The 18,642-nt window shown below is 35.5% G+C and overlaps 1 protein-coding gene across 2 annotated transcripts in view; it reads right to left on the reverse strand.

Annotated features, from left to right (window-relative positions):
- The window catches only part of dock10 (dedicator of cytokinesis 10), a 132,986-nt gene that overhangs the window by 21,811 nt on the left and 92,533 nt on the right, over positions 1–18,642 (reverse strand). For both annotated transcript variants that reach the window (XM_084125900.1, XM_084125901.1), the window contains exons 24-38: positions 18,037–18,155; positions 17,874–17,943; positions 14,220–14,333; positions 14,063–14,134; positions 11,173–11,319; positions 10,840–10,923; positions 10,326–10,422; positions 10,168–10,200; positions 8,493–8,671; positions 7,777–7,893; positions 4,458–4,575; positions 4,034–4,155; positions 1,241–1,355; positions 1,041–1,107; positions 885–932 (exon numbers count right to left, since the gene is read on the reverse strand). In XM_084125900.1, the coding sequence (XP_083982026.1) occupies positions 885–932; positions 1,041–1,107; positions 1,241–1,355; positions 4,034–4,155; positions 4,458–4,575; positions 7,777–7,893; positions 8,493–8,671; positions 10,168–10,200; positions 10,326–10,422; positions 10,840–10,923; positions 11,173–11,319; positions 14,063–14,134; positions 14,220–14,333; positions 17,874–17,943; positions 18,037–18,155 (1,502 nt within the window). The remainder of the gene's footprint in view (positions 1–884; positions 933–1,040; positions 1,108–1,240; positions 1,356–4,033; positions 4,156–4,457; positions 4,576–7,776; positions 7,894–8,492; positions 8,672–10,167; positions 10,201–10,325; positions 10,423–10,839; positions 10,924–11,172; positions 11,320–14,062; positions 14,135–14,219; positions 14,334–17,873; positions 17,944–18,036; positions 18,156–18,642) is intronic.

Genomic DNA, 18,642 nt, shown 5'->3' on the forward strand with positions numbered 1-18,642 from the left:
AGGGGTTGAAAGGGTTAACTGTGTAAGATAAAAAAGACACACCCACAAAATGTATTTTAACAGTAATAAACTGTAAGTTATAAAACAGGTTTATACTGGCAACACTGTTGCCAGTAGTTTACTGTAAAATTATTTTTTTGGGTCACCGTTGTGCAGAAGAGTAGAGCCTGTGCTTCAGTCCAGCAGAAGATCTACAAACATTGATGATTTGCTGCATGTTGCTTTATTTAACAGGCGGTGATTGTGTAGTTGCTGATCCAGTGGAAATCTTTTTATGTACAATAGTTTTTTAGTGGTCTCAAATGAAAGAAGTTCACAGTAATACTTTGCTCACATTATTAATGCATTATAAATTTTAGTTAATACATTTAAATGACAGTTGGTCAATTTAAGGCAGTCGGTTTCTGCAAGTGTAATTAGTTAACTATAATTTAGTGCATTTTTACAGAAACAAACTAGATTACAGTTAAGAACTGTACAATTAACAGTATTTTACTGGCAACAGTGTTGCCAGTATTTTACTGTAAAAAAACCCGGTAAGGTCTAACAGTGTAGGATCAGGTTACAACAGTGACATTTGTTAATTTTTCCAATTAAACTTCAGTGAAGTTTTAAAAACAGTCATGCATAACATATGAAGTTAAAATATGAAACTTATAGTAGCAAACAACTTGGAAGCATAAAAGAGAGTGACTTCTTCAAAAATGTGTTTTGTTACTGAATATTATTTCAAAGAACAAAGGATGAGAAGAAAAACAGTCATCGCATGTGCGCATATATACACAATCATTGACAGAAAGAAGAGAAAAGAAAAGATGACTCCTACATTCATGTAGATTTACTGCAGCACACGTAAAACACTTCTGTTCGAGGAGAGATCTTACCTGGCGATGTGGCGCTTTCCAAGGAACCGGAAGTGTTGGAGACATAGTCTGTTTAAAAGAGAAATACGTAAAACAGCGGAAACACACAGTGACTTCTCATCCATTCCTCTCTTGAAGTTCATCCACTTATTGGTCTTTATGAAAAGAGTCACTTACTCCAGGATATTGAAGAAATCACTGATCTCCTGGGGAATCGCTCGATGCCAGTATGAAACCATCACCTCTGCAACACCGAGAGCAAATCATCCTCAGAACATTATAAAATATGTCACAGGCCATTACAGATGCTACTGTATGAGATTTGAATATGTGCAATAGACATCATCTTTCAAGGTTTGGTGTTTCAGGAGTCTCACCCTCTGAAATAGTCTTCATAATGTGCAGGAAGCATATGAGCAGACTTCTGGTCTCCGCTTGATCCAGTTTGTCAAAGCGTGAACCAAATCCAATTAGAGACTGGGGCCTGGCAACCTGAAAACAGCGATCACAATCACTCTATTGTTACAATAGTCAGAGTCAAAGTTCACACCATGAAACTCTAGATGGGAAGGCTGATCTGCTTGCAGTCACATCATTCTCTATAGGGAACAGATGATTGGTTCCCTCTGTATCAGCAGCCAATGAGCTCGCTCAACCTTCAAATATTTGGTCAGCATTTGCTGTAGCAGTTGCAGAGCGCTTTCAGAAACCCTCCACCTTCCCCAGCTCCACCTGTATACATCTGCTACTGTAAGTCATGTGTGCTGTATTGTACAGCAGCAACATGTCTTTCTTGCTCACAGCCGCATGTCGTGTGTGTATTGGCAGTAGCAAGTGCCATACTTTCCATTCTGCTGGTTAGACTACAACCCGTAACTCAGTGATCTCAGCCAGGGCCATGCAGCCCATGCCGGAATAAAGAATAAAGAAATGAATGTCATATTTAGACTGTGTTATGTTACACATATGACTATAACCACGATAAGCCATTCCTTTATCATTTTTGATTCCTAGGCAAAACTTCAGACAACATCATTTATTGGAAACATTATCAGAAGTCAAGTCTGCCAGGACTAGGTGTTATAAATACAGGAGCAATTCCTCAAAAAAGAAAAATACACATACATGCTTATTAATTGATGTCGATGTAAGGATAATAGATACGATTTTGCAGTATCTTAGCTGATACGTTTCTGGGGTTCTCAGAAGCAGAAGTCGTCATAGATGTGCATAGATTAGCTCCGCAGTACTTGAGCGAGCTCTTAACGCATTATAGTCCTTCACGTCTATTGCGATCTCAAAATTCCGGCCAGTTGATAATACCTAGAATATCAAAATCGACTGCTGGCGGTAGATCCTTTTCCCCTCTAGCACCAAAACTTTGGAACAGTCTTCCTACCATTGTCCGGGAAGCAGACACACTCTGTCAGTTCAAAGCCAGATTAAAGACACATCTCTTTGACCTAGCATTCACATAATACATTATAGACTTCTATAATTCAATGGTAGGCTGCATAGATTAGGTCAGCTGGAACCGGGAACACTTCCCATAAATCTTGATGTACTCGTTACATCATAAGAAGAATGGCATCTACGCTAATTTTAGTGTCTTTGTTTATCCCGAGGTTTTCCCGCAGCCTGCCGGATCCAGGCCGTATCCAGATCTGACGAAGGACCTGTGCCTGAACCCGATGACAACGCAGTGCTGAAGTGCCAACTAGTCTCTCCCTATGGAGGATCCCTTTACCACTCTATAGATAAAGCGTCGTCGGGGAAATCCGTTTCGCATTCCTACCCCAAAGCGACAAAATAAAATAAAATTCTTTATCAAAATTTATAAGGAAACACCAGTACTTTGTTTAGGCTTGGCTTGTAGGGAAGTCCAAACCTGCGCACATATATTCAAACGCACATAACTATAGAACCAATTCTAAATGCGCATGTGAACGCCATCAGCGTTTCTCACAGGTTCGCGTTTAAAGTCTGTGTAGAGAGAATGGTGTCGTCTTAGCGGCCCCTAATTTAATAACAAATGATCGTTGCGACGGAAGCAAATCAATCAAAACTAACTTTAGCTGGAAAATAACTTAATTAAAGAACCGCTATAAAGCCAAAACAATCTTACCTTAAATTATACGCTTATCTCTGTAAAGCTGCTTTGAAACAATCTACATTGTTAAAAGCGCTATATAAATGAAGATGACTTGACTTGACGTGCAAACTTCTATAGCGATGAACAGATACAACCATAAATATAATTTTTACCTCCCCATTTGCTCTAATAGCAAAAGAAGAAAACAATGGTAATAGTTTCCAAAAGAGATTGATTATGTTGGTCAGAAGAGAGAAAGAAAATCTGCGATCCCTCTCTCAGCTGTTGTATTAGAAACACATGAGCAGTGTTAACCAGTTTCTGTCATTTACTGCCAGGGTAATAAAACACAAAGTATAGTGTTATGGATGTATATACAATTTGTGTAAAAATGAAAATAAAACTTAGCTAGATTTACGATGTTAATAACTGTGGAAACACGTCACCACAGTCTGTGAAAAGGCTCCATTCATTTGGAGAAAACGCAGTGAAATGTGTGTGCCTGCTCTGGCTCATGTTCAGAGCACCTGGTGCACGATTATAACATATTTGCATCATAACCAACCCTTCTTTGTACCTCGTTTGTTTGAAGATAAACCAGGTCTTTGCTTTTCTAAGACCAGATCATATTTTGACTCATAATATTCATATTTAATTCATAATATATATATATTATTAATTTTAATAAAGGTGAATAAAATACTTTTCATATGACTATATGTAAATTAAATTAAATTGTTTACTGAATTAACGCTAAAATGACATTGGCCAAAACATTTAATTTCCAAAACCATCATTAGAAACTCTACGGGTGGACTAGAATAAAACGTGCAAAACTTGTCCCTTTACAACGGCTCGTCACCGAGTAAATCCGCTGTTGTTTTAGCACTCCCTTAGGTGCAAATACAGACCTGTTCGGGGTTTCTGACCGACATTAAAGGGTTCAACATTTGAGGGTTCAGCCCCAGTGCTGCTGCACACTCACAGATACCATTTTTGCATGTTTCTGACATTGTAGTTACATCTAATATAGATGAATCAGTGACAGACTCTGCAAAAAAGTAATGTAGTTACTCACCTTTTCACATCCATCCATCTTCTCACTGTTGCGGTCACTGTTGCTGGGGTTCGACTCGATGCTGATGAGAGAACCTCTGGAGTCTGCATTATTAGCTGTTGATACGGCCAATGAAGAAAAGGCTGGGAAAGCAAAATGGGTACATATGAGAGAGGAATTTTGAATTAAAGGATGTTCATTTTAAAAAAACATGTTTGTTAAGCTCCAAAAAGGACAAAAAAAAAAAAAAAAAAACACCATAAAAGTAGTCCATGTGATATATTCAAAATATTCTGAAATTATAATAGCTTTGTGTGAGGAATAGACCAAAATCCTGAAAATGTGAATAATAATAGAACCCTCATTTTTGGGTAAGTATACAATACTCTATTAAGGCAGCATCTATGAAACACAGGTCAAACACAGTCTAACAGCATCACTACACCTGTAATGGAGTTGAGTACTTCCTTGGAGAAGGACGCATCCATTGAGTTCCCGTGGCGTAAGACATGGGTCACCTGACCTGCTAAACCTACACCGACATTGAGATCATCTCTGGAACCCTGTGAAAGAAATCTTATTACTGAACAATCACCGCACACTGTTAACCCTTGCTGTAAAATTCTGACAATATTATACCATTTTCCATTAAAACAGTAATATACCGTAGAAAATAAAAGTAGCCTACAGGAATATACTGTGAATTAACAGTGCTCAAAGTCAACACTCAGAGGCTGTTTTCCCAATCACACCCTATACTCTCATTCACTATTCCCTACATTAGTTCACTAATATAGTCCACTTGAATGAAAAGAAGTGAGTGAATTGAGACACTGATGAACACCTGATAAGCAGAATCACTGAAGGACAGAGAAACAAGAACAGAAAAAAGAGAAACACAAAAACTACAACTGACTTCCAGTAACACTGAGTGTGAAACCAGTTTACAAACCAGTTTACGATTATTTCTTTCATACATGTACAAAAGTTCTTGTTGAGAATTAACAGAGATTTAGTTATTAATAAAATGTGTTGTCACCATGATGGAGATCAGTATTTGCTTTAGTTGGTCTCTTGTCCCTGGACTTCTTACCATTCATCTCCCTCTGACTGCTGTAACGGTGAGTTTATAAAACACATTTGTTATGGAAAGAAAAAGTCAAGAGGAAGATGATCAGGTGTTTTTATTTTTTTGTGATGATGTCACAATCATCCTGGACACGCCTGTTTTTCAGATTTTTCCTGTATATAATCATTGAAATTATAGTTCTCATATTTAGCATATATCTGTAAATCTACAAAATGAAATCAATATTTCTGTAATCAGGTCTTCTGAAGAATATTGTAATCATATAGTGCATTCAATTTTATTTTACTCCTGCTTGACTCAGACCCACACAGATATCAACAATCAGCATATGAATCTCAACAATCGTGAAAAGTTTCATGTCGCAATGCATGCCGGGTTCCAGGATAATATAAAACTCCCAGCATGCACTGCGGCATGAATAATAATAATAATAAAAAATAAATATTGCCACCATTGTTGAGATTCATGTGCTAAATTGTGATATCTCGGTGTTTCTAAAATACAGTGTAGCTCTGTTTCTCTGGTTATGCATCATGTGTTAAAAAAAAAAAAGAGTCATTGTATCTTATTGCTGCGTTTTCACAGTGGTGGTAATGTAACACTTTTGATTGAGGATTAAACTCTGAATAAGTGAGAATGAATTCCTTAGTGAATGAAAAAGCAATATGATGATTTTGTCATTCATAAACTGTGTGTGCACAAGTGTGACTTGCAAAAACACAGCTCAAGTAGCAAAAGAAAAACTAATGTTTTAGCATCAGCATCCCAACTAAAGCAAGCACTGATCTCTATAACGGTAATTTCAAACCAAACATTTTCAATTAAACATCTCAATAACAACTTCTGTATGACAGAAATAAAGTCATACTGGTTAATAATAAGTGTAATAATGTGTAATGGCTGGAAGTCAGTCGTAGTTATTGTGTTTCTCTATTTTCTGTTCTTGTGTTTCTCTTTTCTTCAGTGATTCTGCTTACAATCACTTACATATTCCCTTAATTATCTCACTGCATCGTTACTTTTTACTCGTAGTGTGGATTTCCCTGAGGGGTTGAAAGGGTTAACTGTGTAAGATAAAAAAGACACACCCACAAAATGTATTTTAACAGTAATAAACTGTAAGTTATAAAACAGGTTTATACTGGCAACACTGTTGCCAGTAGTTTACTGTAAAATTATTTTTTTGGGTCACCATTGTGCTGAAGAGTAGAGCCTGTGCTTCAGTCCAGCAGAAGATCTACAAACATTGATGATTTGCTGCATGTTGCTTTATTTAAAAGGCGGTGACTGTGTAGTTGCTGATCCAGTGAAAATCTTTTTATGTACAATAGTTTTTTAGTGGTCTCAAATGAAAGAAGTTCACAGTAATACTTTGCTCACATTATTAATGCATTATAAATTTTAGTTAATACATTTAAATGACAGTTGGTCAATTTAAGGCAGTCGGTTTCTGCAAGTGTAATTAGTTAACTATAATTTAGTGCATTTTTACAGAAACAAACTAGATTACAGTAAAGAACTGTACAATTAACAGTATTTTACTGGCAACAGTGTTGCCAGTATTTTACTGTAAAAAAACCCGGTAAGGTCTAACAGTGCAGGGACATTATTGTGTGGAATGGGAGAGAAGCAAATGAAATTTCATTCTGATTAATGGATTATGTGTATAAAATCTGGGCTGTGAAAGGACAGGTACATTTTGGATTTTGGTTATGGATTTGTATGTGACAGTGTCAAAATTTTACCCAAAACTGACTTAAATGTGAAAGAAAAAAAATGATCCACATTTATTTGTAGTTAAAAGCTTTTTACACTGTATCTCTGGTTAGGAGAGTAACCATTTTAAGTGTTCCTCCCAAACTTTGTTAATAAAACATCATTTGTTTTTGTATGTAGAAAGAAATTATTACTACTACTTTTGCCAAGTAATTTTTTTTTTAATTAAATAATTAATTTATAAATAAATAACCATTTTCATCTGAATTAATTATTTTTGGTGCTGCTTTTCTATTAAGACTTCAGTGAAAACAACCACTTCTTTGACTTTGCATAGGCAATATGTATCAACACCCCAATCAGAGTGCTTTGAAAACTCTGTTGGGTCAATAATTGTAGCCTGTAAAATACAGCTGTATACTGTGTGTCTGAGCATGTAATTAACAAAAACTGTGATCCACATAAAAACCCTACAAGCAGTAATTATACAAAAATTATGCAAAGCACTCACATTGGAAACTACTACAGATATTTGATTGAAAGAGCAATGAGAAAACAACACATCTGGCACACTAGGAGCGACAGTGAGAATGGAATTTAAATTAAATTCATTATTACATTCATTGAAGCAGCTGTGCTTTCAAACATAATAAAAGTGTTTTGGCACAATCCTTTGTTTTGTTGAGCTTCCTCATAAGAAGTCCCATACCGCAATGGGGAATTTTGCCCCCTTTTTTTGCATTGTGTTTGGTGTGAAATCGATTATTTGGTGTGAATAATATCATATATAATAAATAACACTCAAGTATAGTTAGGCATGAAGTACAATTATTCAAGCACTTTACAGCCCAGTTTAAACTTCAGATCTTGTTCAAATGATTTCAGTTATTGATTAAAAAAACAACATATTATGTTTTTCAATTATATTTGTATTGATGAATATCCTCAGCATGTGTACCTGGTCACTAGCCGTCAGGCAGATTGGAAACAGATCTCTGAGGAAAAAGCGAGGCATGTTGTCGAGGATCAGACCATAAAGAGGCAGGTACAGCGAGGCTATCCGTGCCTGTTTCTCCTACACACACACACACACACACACACACATATAGTACAGTTAAAAACCATTCGCAGAAATGGTGCACAACAACTATATATTTTAAGTAGGGCTGCATGATATTGAAGAAAAATGCGATATGCGATAACTCATTAAATAATGCGATATTCAATATGCGATACGATAATGCTTAAAGTGTGTAAAATAAACTTAAATAATCTTTAAAATATATTTATTTAAAATTATATAACCTACACAAGTGTTTCACATTCTTTTTGTGACAAGAAAACATCCCTACAACTTCTGAAAGTGAACAGCAGTGTTTTACTGTGGTAAATTTAACATCAGTGTAAACCACAGGGTTTAGGGTTTCAGGTTGGCCTACATTATTTTTTATTTAACAACAGAAACTGAATAATGTATGAATTAAATATATATATACTGATTCTAATTAAAGCTACAAAAGTTATTCAGCCAAGAGCAGTGAGTCTTTTGTTCATGACCCCAGTTACTGCAAGCCGTTGCGATATGCATATTGCGATATATACATTTGCGATATTTAGATAATTTCAATATATTGTGCAGCCCTAATTTTAAGTGCTATCATTGTCAAAACTCACCTTTGCGGCATAACGAGAGTCCAGTGAATGTTTAGCCATGAGGTTCTTCAGGCAGGACAGGGCGAGGTGTCTCAGGTCTTGCTCGTCTTGCAGAGCGAGCCCCAGCTCTCGCAACAACAGTCCTGTGAGGAAATGTTTCCTGCAGAACTCTTCTGTCAAACTATACTCTGGAAAGCCCACTGAGAGGTAAGACAGAGAGAGAAAACACAACATTGTTAATGAGTGTCCCCTTCTTAAAGTTCACCCAAAAATGAAAAATCTGTCATAATTTACACACCCTCACGTTGCTCCAAACACGCAAGACTAAATCTGAGAGATATCTGTCCCTCTGTCGACAGCTACACAACTACCGCTTTGAAAAATTCATAAAGAGATCGTAAAACTAATCCAATTGAATTGAGCAGTTTAGTCCAAATTTTCTGAAGAGACACAGTCACTTTATATGATGAACAGATTTAATTTAGGCTTTCATTCACATATAAATATTGATCAGCAAACATAAACAGCGAAGCTCAACCGAACCTGTTTGACGCGCAAGAACAAACGTCCCGCTAAAGCTCAAACACGCTGCGTAACACGAGAATGAAGCGAACATGCTTGAGCTTCCGTTTACCACAACTGATGTGTGATTTAATGAAAGCCTAATTTAAATCTGGTCAGCATATAAAGCAATCATGTCTCTTCAGGAGATTTGGACTAAACCACTCGATTCATATGGATTAGTTTTACGATCTTTTTATGAACTTTTTGAAGCGTCAAAGTGGTAGTTGCGTAGCTGTCTATGGAGGGACAGAAAGCTCTCAGATTTAATAAAAAATATCTTCATTTGTGTTCTGAAGATGAATGAAAGTCGTATGGGTTTGAAACGACATGAGAGTGAGGAAATGACGACAGAACTTTTATTTTGCCAAATATGTCATGATGATAAAATTCACATGCCCTTCACATCTGTGGACTGAAGGCAAAGGTTTCTCATTAAAAGCAATGGCATTCCTTAGTTAGTCACAATATAGACGTCAAGAGGTACTTTTAGCATCTTAAGGGTCAGATTTAGTTAACAGGGCAAATTAGAATAAGACAAAAAACTTCCTGATGGGAGTGTAAAGTTCTGTGCGTGATCTACTGACAACGCGCAAATTAAAGAACACAGATCGGATCGTTCCCATAATGGCCAACACGATCTACCAAGAGCAGCGCAAATTAGCGCCTGGTTTAAAACGTGCTTGTTTGGGAGGTAAATAATGGCGCAAACACCAGTACATTGACGAGCGCTAACCTTAGTAAATCCCCTTGCGTGATTCATTTAAATACTCTCCTCCCATACATTTTGCTTCTGAAAGGGAAACTCCTACAAATGCATATGCAATAAGATCAGCCGCAAAAACAACTGTCCATGACTTTTCAGAGCTAATTTTTCACTGCGCGTCTTTAGTAAATCTTGACAGTAGTTTTTTAAAGCCAAAAGAGGGTTTGCACTGACGCAAGCTATTAGTAAATCTGGCCGTAAAAGTGACACGCAAGGCGCTTGACCATGCTTCAGTTTTTTTGACGCCTTTGGAGCGAGAATAGGTTGGGTTTTCTTAACAATCAGACTTTTTTATTGGTTTTTAGCATTTTTTTAATTTTATTTTATGTTTAATTATATCAAGTTCAATAAAATACATGTAATAGTTACCCTGAGCACTTTGGGTTTCCAGTGATTCCTTGTCTGATAGAGAGAAACGAGACAGACAGAATGTTAGGTGGGGTCTACAGTATGTTCATTAGAACTAAGATAAGCATGAAGTTATGTGAATGAGACACGAAGAGGTGGAGATTTCGCTGCTCTCTGACCTGTGATTCGTGCAGACGGGATGGGAAGACTCAGAGGGACACAGTGCTCATAGTTACACACTTCTCTTATGAACTCAAACTTCAGCTCAAACAGCGCCTAGAAAAATAACATTCGCACCCAAAAACATCCACACACAAAGCAGTTCTTTAGTGATAATCTTCACAACAGAGACAGTCAATGAATTAAACAGCCAGACAAAAACACACATAAATGATACATAAATAGATGTCAGTCGTTGCATAACAAAAGTTCTTTCTTTTAATGTGTCAGTGCTAAAGCTGTGCTCACACTAACTTTGTATTGAGCCAAGAGTCAGTCTGTCATGTTCAGAAGCTCTTTTGGTCACACATCCTCTTGCATTACAAATTCGCAGATCATTGTTCACCAAACTTTTGTTCGCAGCTAGATGTGAAACTTCATCACATGAGTTTGCGTTTACATGCATTTGAATGGAAGTCAATGTAGCACAAAGTGTATTGTCACTGCGGTGAGAATGTGTAAAAGTTCGGGTACCTTGTTGTCACTGGCTGTGATCATGTTTATGTAGTTGCTGATCAGTTTAAAGGTGAGACCTCTGTCCATGAATGTGAAGCACCGCTGAGGAAGGGAAAAATGCATATTAAAATTAAAACTGATTGCAGCGACAATAGCAAATTAATTACAAGTTTATAACAAACCGTTATGAAAAGGTAGGCTCTCTACACGGACCAATGAATGAGCTGTCCAATTTCAAATGCAACAACAGTACACATCACACACAGAATCAATGAACATACATATCTAGTTCAAAATGAGTTCTGCATCTAACTGAATCATGTACTTTATTTGAATCTTTGCTGTCCTGACCTTCACAAAAGCCGCTATGGCCATATTAGCGCTGCGTGTCTCCTCTGCAAACTCTTTATGCTTCCAGAAGATGTGATCGGACATGGTCATGATCAGGGTCTCCAATCGACTTTGGAAAGTTCCAGGAAATCGTTGTGGTCGAGGAAGCTGAGCAAAACACATTTTATTACACATTTCTTATAAAACACAAGTTTGACTGAGTAAAAGACACAGAGGCCGTTGTGAGTATTCAGGAAGTGTACAGCATGTCTTTTGATTTTGATAAGTCGATTGGCATACTTTTCAGTAATAAAAATCAAATCTTTTGTTTATTCAGTTTTAGTATGATTTGCTGGTTTTATGGAGTAAATGTTAAAGGTAGATCACAACTGTATACAATTATAAACTCAGGTCAAATACTAAAGCAGAGCTGGTCTGCCTGCTTTACACCAGAAATACGTACTTTGGAAAGTAAAGTCTGAGTATTTACAGCGATATAGCTATTCCTAAGTTTTGTACTGTACTTGGCTTCCAAAACATTTATAGTAAATACTGTTTTAGTTGTAAATGCGTATCTAAACCACTGGAAGGCAAGACAATACTACTATGTGTGTGATTGCGTTTAACTTTACATTTAAGTTGATGTAAAGAAAATGTTTTGTATATGTGGAAAAGAGTAGAGTTTTTCTTGATGCTGCAAGATAAGTGTCTTTCAAAGTAGTAGTAGAATTAAATGTGTATATAGTAAAATAGTAGAATTAAAACTACTGAAATGTGACACAATAGCATTTACTGTATTAAGAAAGCAGGAGGTGATACGTGTTGCTTGTGAGATACAGAGATATTGTGGAAATATGTGTGTGTGTTCATTTATATATGGTTTATGAGGACACAAATGTGTATAATGACATGGGCATAACAACGTAAACATGTGTTATGAGGTTTATCCTATGTAATAATAATGATAATATTTGCCATGATAATGATAATGATAATAATAATGTGTGTGAGGTGTGCATGTGTGTGTGAACCAATGTTATGGAGAATGAATGAATATTTCATTAATTAAGTTTTGTTTCTTTATTATTTCCTACGCTGTAAAAAACACAACTTGAAAAAAGTTGAAATTACTGATTTTGTTGTGTTGGTTCAGCGAAAATCCACACTGTAAAAATCTCGTAAAAAAAATAAAATAAAAAATCTTAGTACTAATTTCCCCTAGCTTTTTCTTGTTGACTCAACTTTTGTAAATAACAGTTATACGAACTGAAAATAAGTTGTCTGTGACACACAAAAAAAAACGTTTAGTTGACTCAACTTGACATTATTTGTTTTCTGGAGAGGTGCAACTATTCTGTAACAAATCTTTTGTAGTTGAGCCAATTCAACATTTTTTGTCTATTGGAAACAGAAGTTCTTATTAAGAATAAAGTTCAGATGTAGATTTTTTTATTGAAAATGTTTGGTCACCATTTAGGTGACTCTTGGCTTTTTGTGTGAGTGTGTGATCTTTGCAACAGTGTTTTACAAAACACATAATTTGTTACAAAGAAATCCATAAACAAAAATGATCAGCTGATCTAGATAACAGCATCATCAAGGGGAATAGTTCACTATTCTTATTCCTGAAATGTGATTATTTGTGAATAATATATTATATTTACCAACAAAACTTTAATGCAACAGACAGGACATTCTGAATTTAGATTTTTAAAAACATTGTGGGAATTTTTTTTTTTTAGAAACACACACACAGACATCAAGAATCAGCATATGAATCTCAACAATGGTTTCATGCCACAATGCATGCTGGGAGCCATGATTTTAATACTATGGTGGCTCCCAGCATGCACTGCAGCATGAAACATGTCACCATGGTTGAGATTCATATTCTGATTCTTGATGTCTGTGTGTGTTTCAAAATATATGTTTTCCTTATAATGTATTTTAAAATCAGAATTCAGAATGTCTGATCTGCTGCAAGAAAGTTTTGCTGGTAAAAATATGAATAAAAATAATAATAATAAATTTTGGTCAGAAATAAGATTAGTGATTTATTCTAGTTTATGAGGCTGAAAACTTGATCATCTTGGTTCTTTTTTTCTTAGCAACAAATTATGTGTTTTGGTAAACACTGTTACAAAGACCACAAACTACAAACAAAGGAAAACAAACAAAGGAAACGCTCATCAGCAAAATGGTGATGACCAAATGATTTCCAATAGACAAAAAATGTTGAATTGGCTCAACTACAAAAGATTTGTTACAGAATAGTTGCACCTCTCCAGAAAACAAATAATGTCAAGTTGACTCAACTAAACGTTTTTTTGTGTGTCACAGACAACTTATTTTCAGTTCGTATAACTGTTATTTACAAAAGTTGAGTCAACAAGAAAAAGCTAGGGGAAATTAGTACTAAGATTTTTGTTGTTGTTCAAGCTTAATTTTTTTCCAGTGTAAATGTCATTTCCTTTCTATAACTGTGTTCACCACAAGGTCAAATAAAAAAACAATGACTCTATGATTTCATGAAGAACCTGTAACATCCACAGAATCTTACCAAAGCATAAAAGTTTGAGGAAGTATATGTTAATTTAAAGATGTTACTGTTAAGATATATTGTTTTCACGTCAGTTACACTTCAGTACTGCTCTTCTGCACGGATGAATCTGATGATTTAATGTATACACACGTTTACCTGTGATCACTATATCAGAGTGGATCTGACTAGCCACACAAAGACTTACTTATAGTGAGAAGAAAGCCTAAAATTTCCTGTCAAGTCAAACCAAGAATGTTGAATATAAATCATTATTTTAGGCTTACTGTAGACTACCATCAAAATTAGAAGATGAAAGAAAAAGAGCAGATGCTTTAAGTGTGAGTTCATGACTGCTGACTCAATATTTACCTTCAGCTTAGCTGAGTCCAGCAGATGCTGAGCCATCGACTTCACTATGATCTCCAGAAAGAACCACGAGAACTGCAGAGAACCAAACAGATGTCAAAGGACAAGATTAGAAAAGGCCCATCACTTCTCTAAAAGAGAAATGGTCATGTTAGCTCACCTTAAGGACATTTCGAACGACCTGAAGTTCGTTGCTCTTCAGGTCAGAGGTCATTCCCTTGGCCAACTCTTCGTGAACAGTTCTGAAGCCACATGCTTCAGTCTTAAAGACAAACTGGGTAAACAAAAGAGAAATACATTTGACACAAGACACTGTGAGGACATGCCATCATCAGTCTAATCAGTCAATCATCATTTTCAACACTTGATCAAAAGTAATAAGCGGCTTTTCCACCGTTGGGCCGAACGGCTTAAGAATGGTAACGGTTCCAGTTGTTTTTTTCACTTGACAAGAACGTTCTCCAAATATTCAGTGTTGGTTCTGGGAACGTAAAAAATGTCCAGTTTTCTTGACATTAGAGGAACTTGGTTTAAAAGGGATGATGTTCCCATGATGTTTAATGGTCAAACTGCTTTTTCTGTAATTGTTGACTTATGGAATTGAAGCATTATTGAAAAGTATTAAACTCAGCCGATGTGTTAAAGATCGTTTGTAACACCATTGTTGCATTTCAGATGCTGAATGTTGATGTCTGTGAGTGTATACATAACACTGTCATTGTTAACTTTGTTTAAAACTTGTTTTGTGTTTTATACACTCACAGACATCAACTATCAGCATATGAAACACAACAATGGTGAAATGCTTTATGCCAGCATACGAAACACATTCATGCCTCCCAGCATACATTGTGGCATGAATAAATTATGCAGCTGAATTATTTATAATTGTCACCATTATTGAGGTTTGTATGATGAGTGTTGATGTCTAAGTGTGTCTCAACATCTTATCTTTCACAAAGTTTTGGACAATCTTACACATATCAGTGTTGCAAATGATGTTTATCAATTTGGTTGACTTTATTACTTAATTCTCCAAAATAAGTTAAAATTTTAATAAGCAAAAATACACAAAAAGCAGTTGTTTAAACCACATATTGATCTGCTTTATCAATGCAGAAATGTTTTCTGAAAACACCTGCGACAGCTGAAAAAAAGTAACTTAACAAAAGTCAAGGGCCCAACTAAGGCAAACTCTGATCACCATGATGGTGACGTCAAATGAAACAATCATTCATCAACATCTAAACCTCTGTTAGTTCTCAATAAAAACTTCTGTAGACGCCTGACAGAAATAAAGTCAGTCTGGTCAGTAATAAGTGAAGCTGGTAATGCTGTTTGTGGAGTTGTTTAATCCTCCTCTGCTGAGATCTTCACAGATTTAATGGCATTTAAGGCTGTGGCTGAAGAAAGTTGTAGTTTGTGTTCTTATTTGTCTTTCTTTCAGTGCTTGTTCACAGCAGGTGTTTGAATGATTGAAAGAATGTTTCAGGAACATCATACTAACATTTAAATAACATTCTATTAACATTCAGGAAACTGGACGTTTTAATGTTCTTGGAATGTTAAAAATCAATGTTCCTAGAATGTTTAATTGTTAATCAAAATTAAGTTGAAAGAATGTTTGAGGAACATCATACAAAAGGCAATTCTGACTTTTTTTCTCATAAATGCATGTTTATATCTCACATTTCTGACTTTATAACACACAATTGGGAGATATTCAGTCAGAATTGCATAAAATAAAGTCGCAATTGCTTGTTATAAAGTCAGAATTGTGAGATATAAACTCGCAATTGTGTGTTATAAAGTTAGAATTGCAAGTTTATTTCTTGAAATTGTTAGTTTATATCACGCAATTCTGACTTTAAAACACACAATTGCGACTTTATATCACACAATTCTGACTTTAAATCTCGCAATTGTGAGTTAAAAAGTCGCAATTGTCTTTTAAAATGTTTTATTCTGTGGTGGAAACAAGCTTCCATTGGTTATAGTCTCATCAACAAGTCACAAAATTTGTGGTATAATTTAAGGCAATGTTGAATCATTCTGCCTGTAAAACTGTGGTTTTGGCCTGGAAAAACAGCTTCACATCAGTTCCTAAAACCTGTTGTTCACGAACCAGGAACTGTCCATAGCTCACACATTATCTACACCTATGCTTGTCTTGATCTAGCACTTGGAAGTAGCTGAGACATGCGTGAGTGTATGGCAAGCCATTTTAACATTTAAAAGCTAATTTTGACTATCCAGAATTAACATTGTAGATATCAACAATGTCTTTCTGACTAGTCGTAATTACATTTTGGATAGTTGGAATTGTCATTCAAGATATCTGTAACGTAATTGTGACTAGTCGAAACGACAGATAGAGATATCTGTAATTCAGTTTTGAATAGGCAGAACTGAATTACAGATATCTGCAATGACGTCATTGAAAATGACATTCAACTCGTCACACATCTTAAATGACAATTGCAGATATCTGTAATTCAGTTTTGACTAGGCAGAATGAAAGTTAAAGATATCTCAAACGTCATTATGACTAGTGCAAATTATTGTGCATGACGTTGCTCTATTTTACATATCCATTTCCCCTCCCCACCATAATCAAAGAAAAAGTGGGTTAATTTCTTTATTTCTATGAATGGAAGAAGAAAGAAGCAGGCATGGCGTTGGCTGTAATCGAAAAAAACACCAGAAAATGTTTTTTATATACAAAAAAAAAAAATTTTTTTTTACAATGCTATGTTTATGTTCATGCTTAAAAGGTTGTTGTTGCCGTAAGATTTATGCGTGAAAAAGATTCACACTAATTCACTTTAATAAAGATGCTTACATGCATGCTATTCTTGAAAGTACAATAACATTAACTTCCTTAGATGAGAAACAAAGTTCTTAGTTCAGATTAGTTCTTATTTTTTATTTTATTTTTTCAGTTTGAAACAGCATGAAAAAAGACGATTAAAAACTCTGGTTGCTCCGACATGGTGCTAATCAGTGCTAATTAAAGTTAACAGTTAACAGGTGCTATGTGATTTGATGATTTGAACAACACGCTCTGCTCCCGCCTAAAGTGTGATGCATGCATACAGATATCTGCAACGTCATTTGGCCTAGTCAAAACTCTAATTCAAGATATCTGTAATTACATTTTGACTAGGCAGAAAAAAAGTTACAGATATCTCAAATTTCAGATATCTCTAATCAAACTTAATTTCAAGATATCTTTAACTTGATAATAGATATCTACAATTAAATTATGACTATCCCTAACTCCAGTTTGAGATATCTACAACGCCATTTTGACTAGACATAACTCCAGTTACAGATATCTACAACGTAATTTCGCCTAGTCAAAACTTAATTTAAGATATCTGAAAGGGAACATGTAGATATCTTGAATTGAGGTGAATTAAAGATATCTTGAACTGGAGTTATGACTAGTCAGAATCTAATTGAAGATATCTCAAACTAGAATTACAGATATCTACAATTCAGTTACAGATATCCGTAATTCACATAGTGGATATCTGCAACTGAATTGTAGATATCTGTAATGATAAACCCCATTCAAATGAATGGCAAAAGTGATGTCATTTGTCCTAGGAAGAATGTCTTTGTGGATATCTGAAATGACAATTATGGATAGGAAGAATGTAGTTGCGGATATCTGAAATGTTCTTTTTGACTAGGCAAAACTGAATTAAAGATATCTGCAACACATATCCAGTCTAGCTTTTAAATGTTAAAATGGCTTGCCATAGTGAGTGAAATGATACATTGCGCAATATGTTTGTGACATACGTACCTTTATGTAAGAGTGCAAATAGTGGTCCATGTTCTCCTCATGACACTTAGCTAAGATGTGGACCAGGACCCTGATGAATACGATGTAAGGTTAAAGTGAGAATCAAATCTGAAAGCTGTGTCGATATATTGTGTTCAGAAGAGTCAGTGATGGGTTTCTGTACCTGGTGGTGCTGGCAGTCACTTCATCACTGTCGTTTTGGGTAAGCACTTTGAAGAGCTGGTTGAAGAGAACAGGAAGGAAGCGAATAACCACATGAATCTTCTCCATACTCAGGAGGCCCTGAGAAGACAAAGAAAGAAGAGTTGCCAGAAAAATACAGCCTGATTCCTCTTAAAATAGCGAAGGGTTATTTTACTGACATTGCTCAAACATATTAGTTTCATAATAGTTACATATAATTTGAAACATTGGAAATTTGTATTTTGATTTCACTTCACAAAATCCAAAAATTGAAAGTGTGGATGACAACAGTTTACAGTTTGCAATAATACGCATCCATAATGAAGCCATTTGATGTTCATTCATCAATTGTAAGTTAAAATATCAATATCAGAGGAAACCAAGATATCTGCTCATCAAAGGCTGAAGTGAATGGCACTTCCTACGGCACATGATAATCATGTTTAGCTTGTTGCATTATTATAGTATACAGTATACTGTACTGCAGTTATACAGCATACAGTTTCCTAGTGTGTATTTTGATGCTCATTCATACATCAGTGCTTATTAATATGAAAACATTGATGCAAATACATCAATTCTACAC

Source organism: Abramis brama, assembly GCF_963993115.1.
Source record: "Abramis brama genome assembly, chromosome: 10".
Taxonomy (NCBI): domain Eukaryota; kingdom Metazoa; phylum Chordata; class Actinopteri; order Cypriniformes; family Leuciscidae; genus Abramis; species Abramis brama.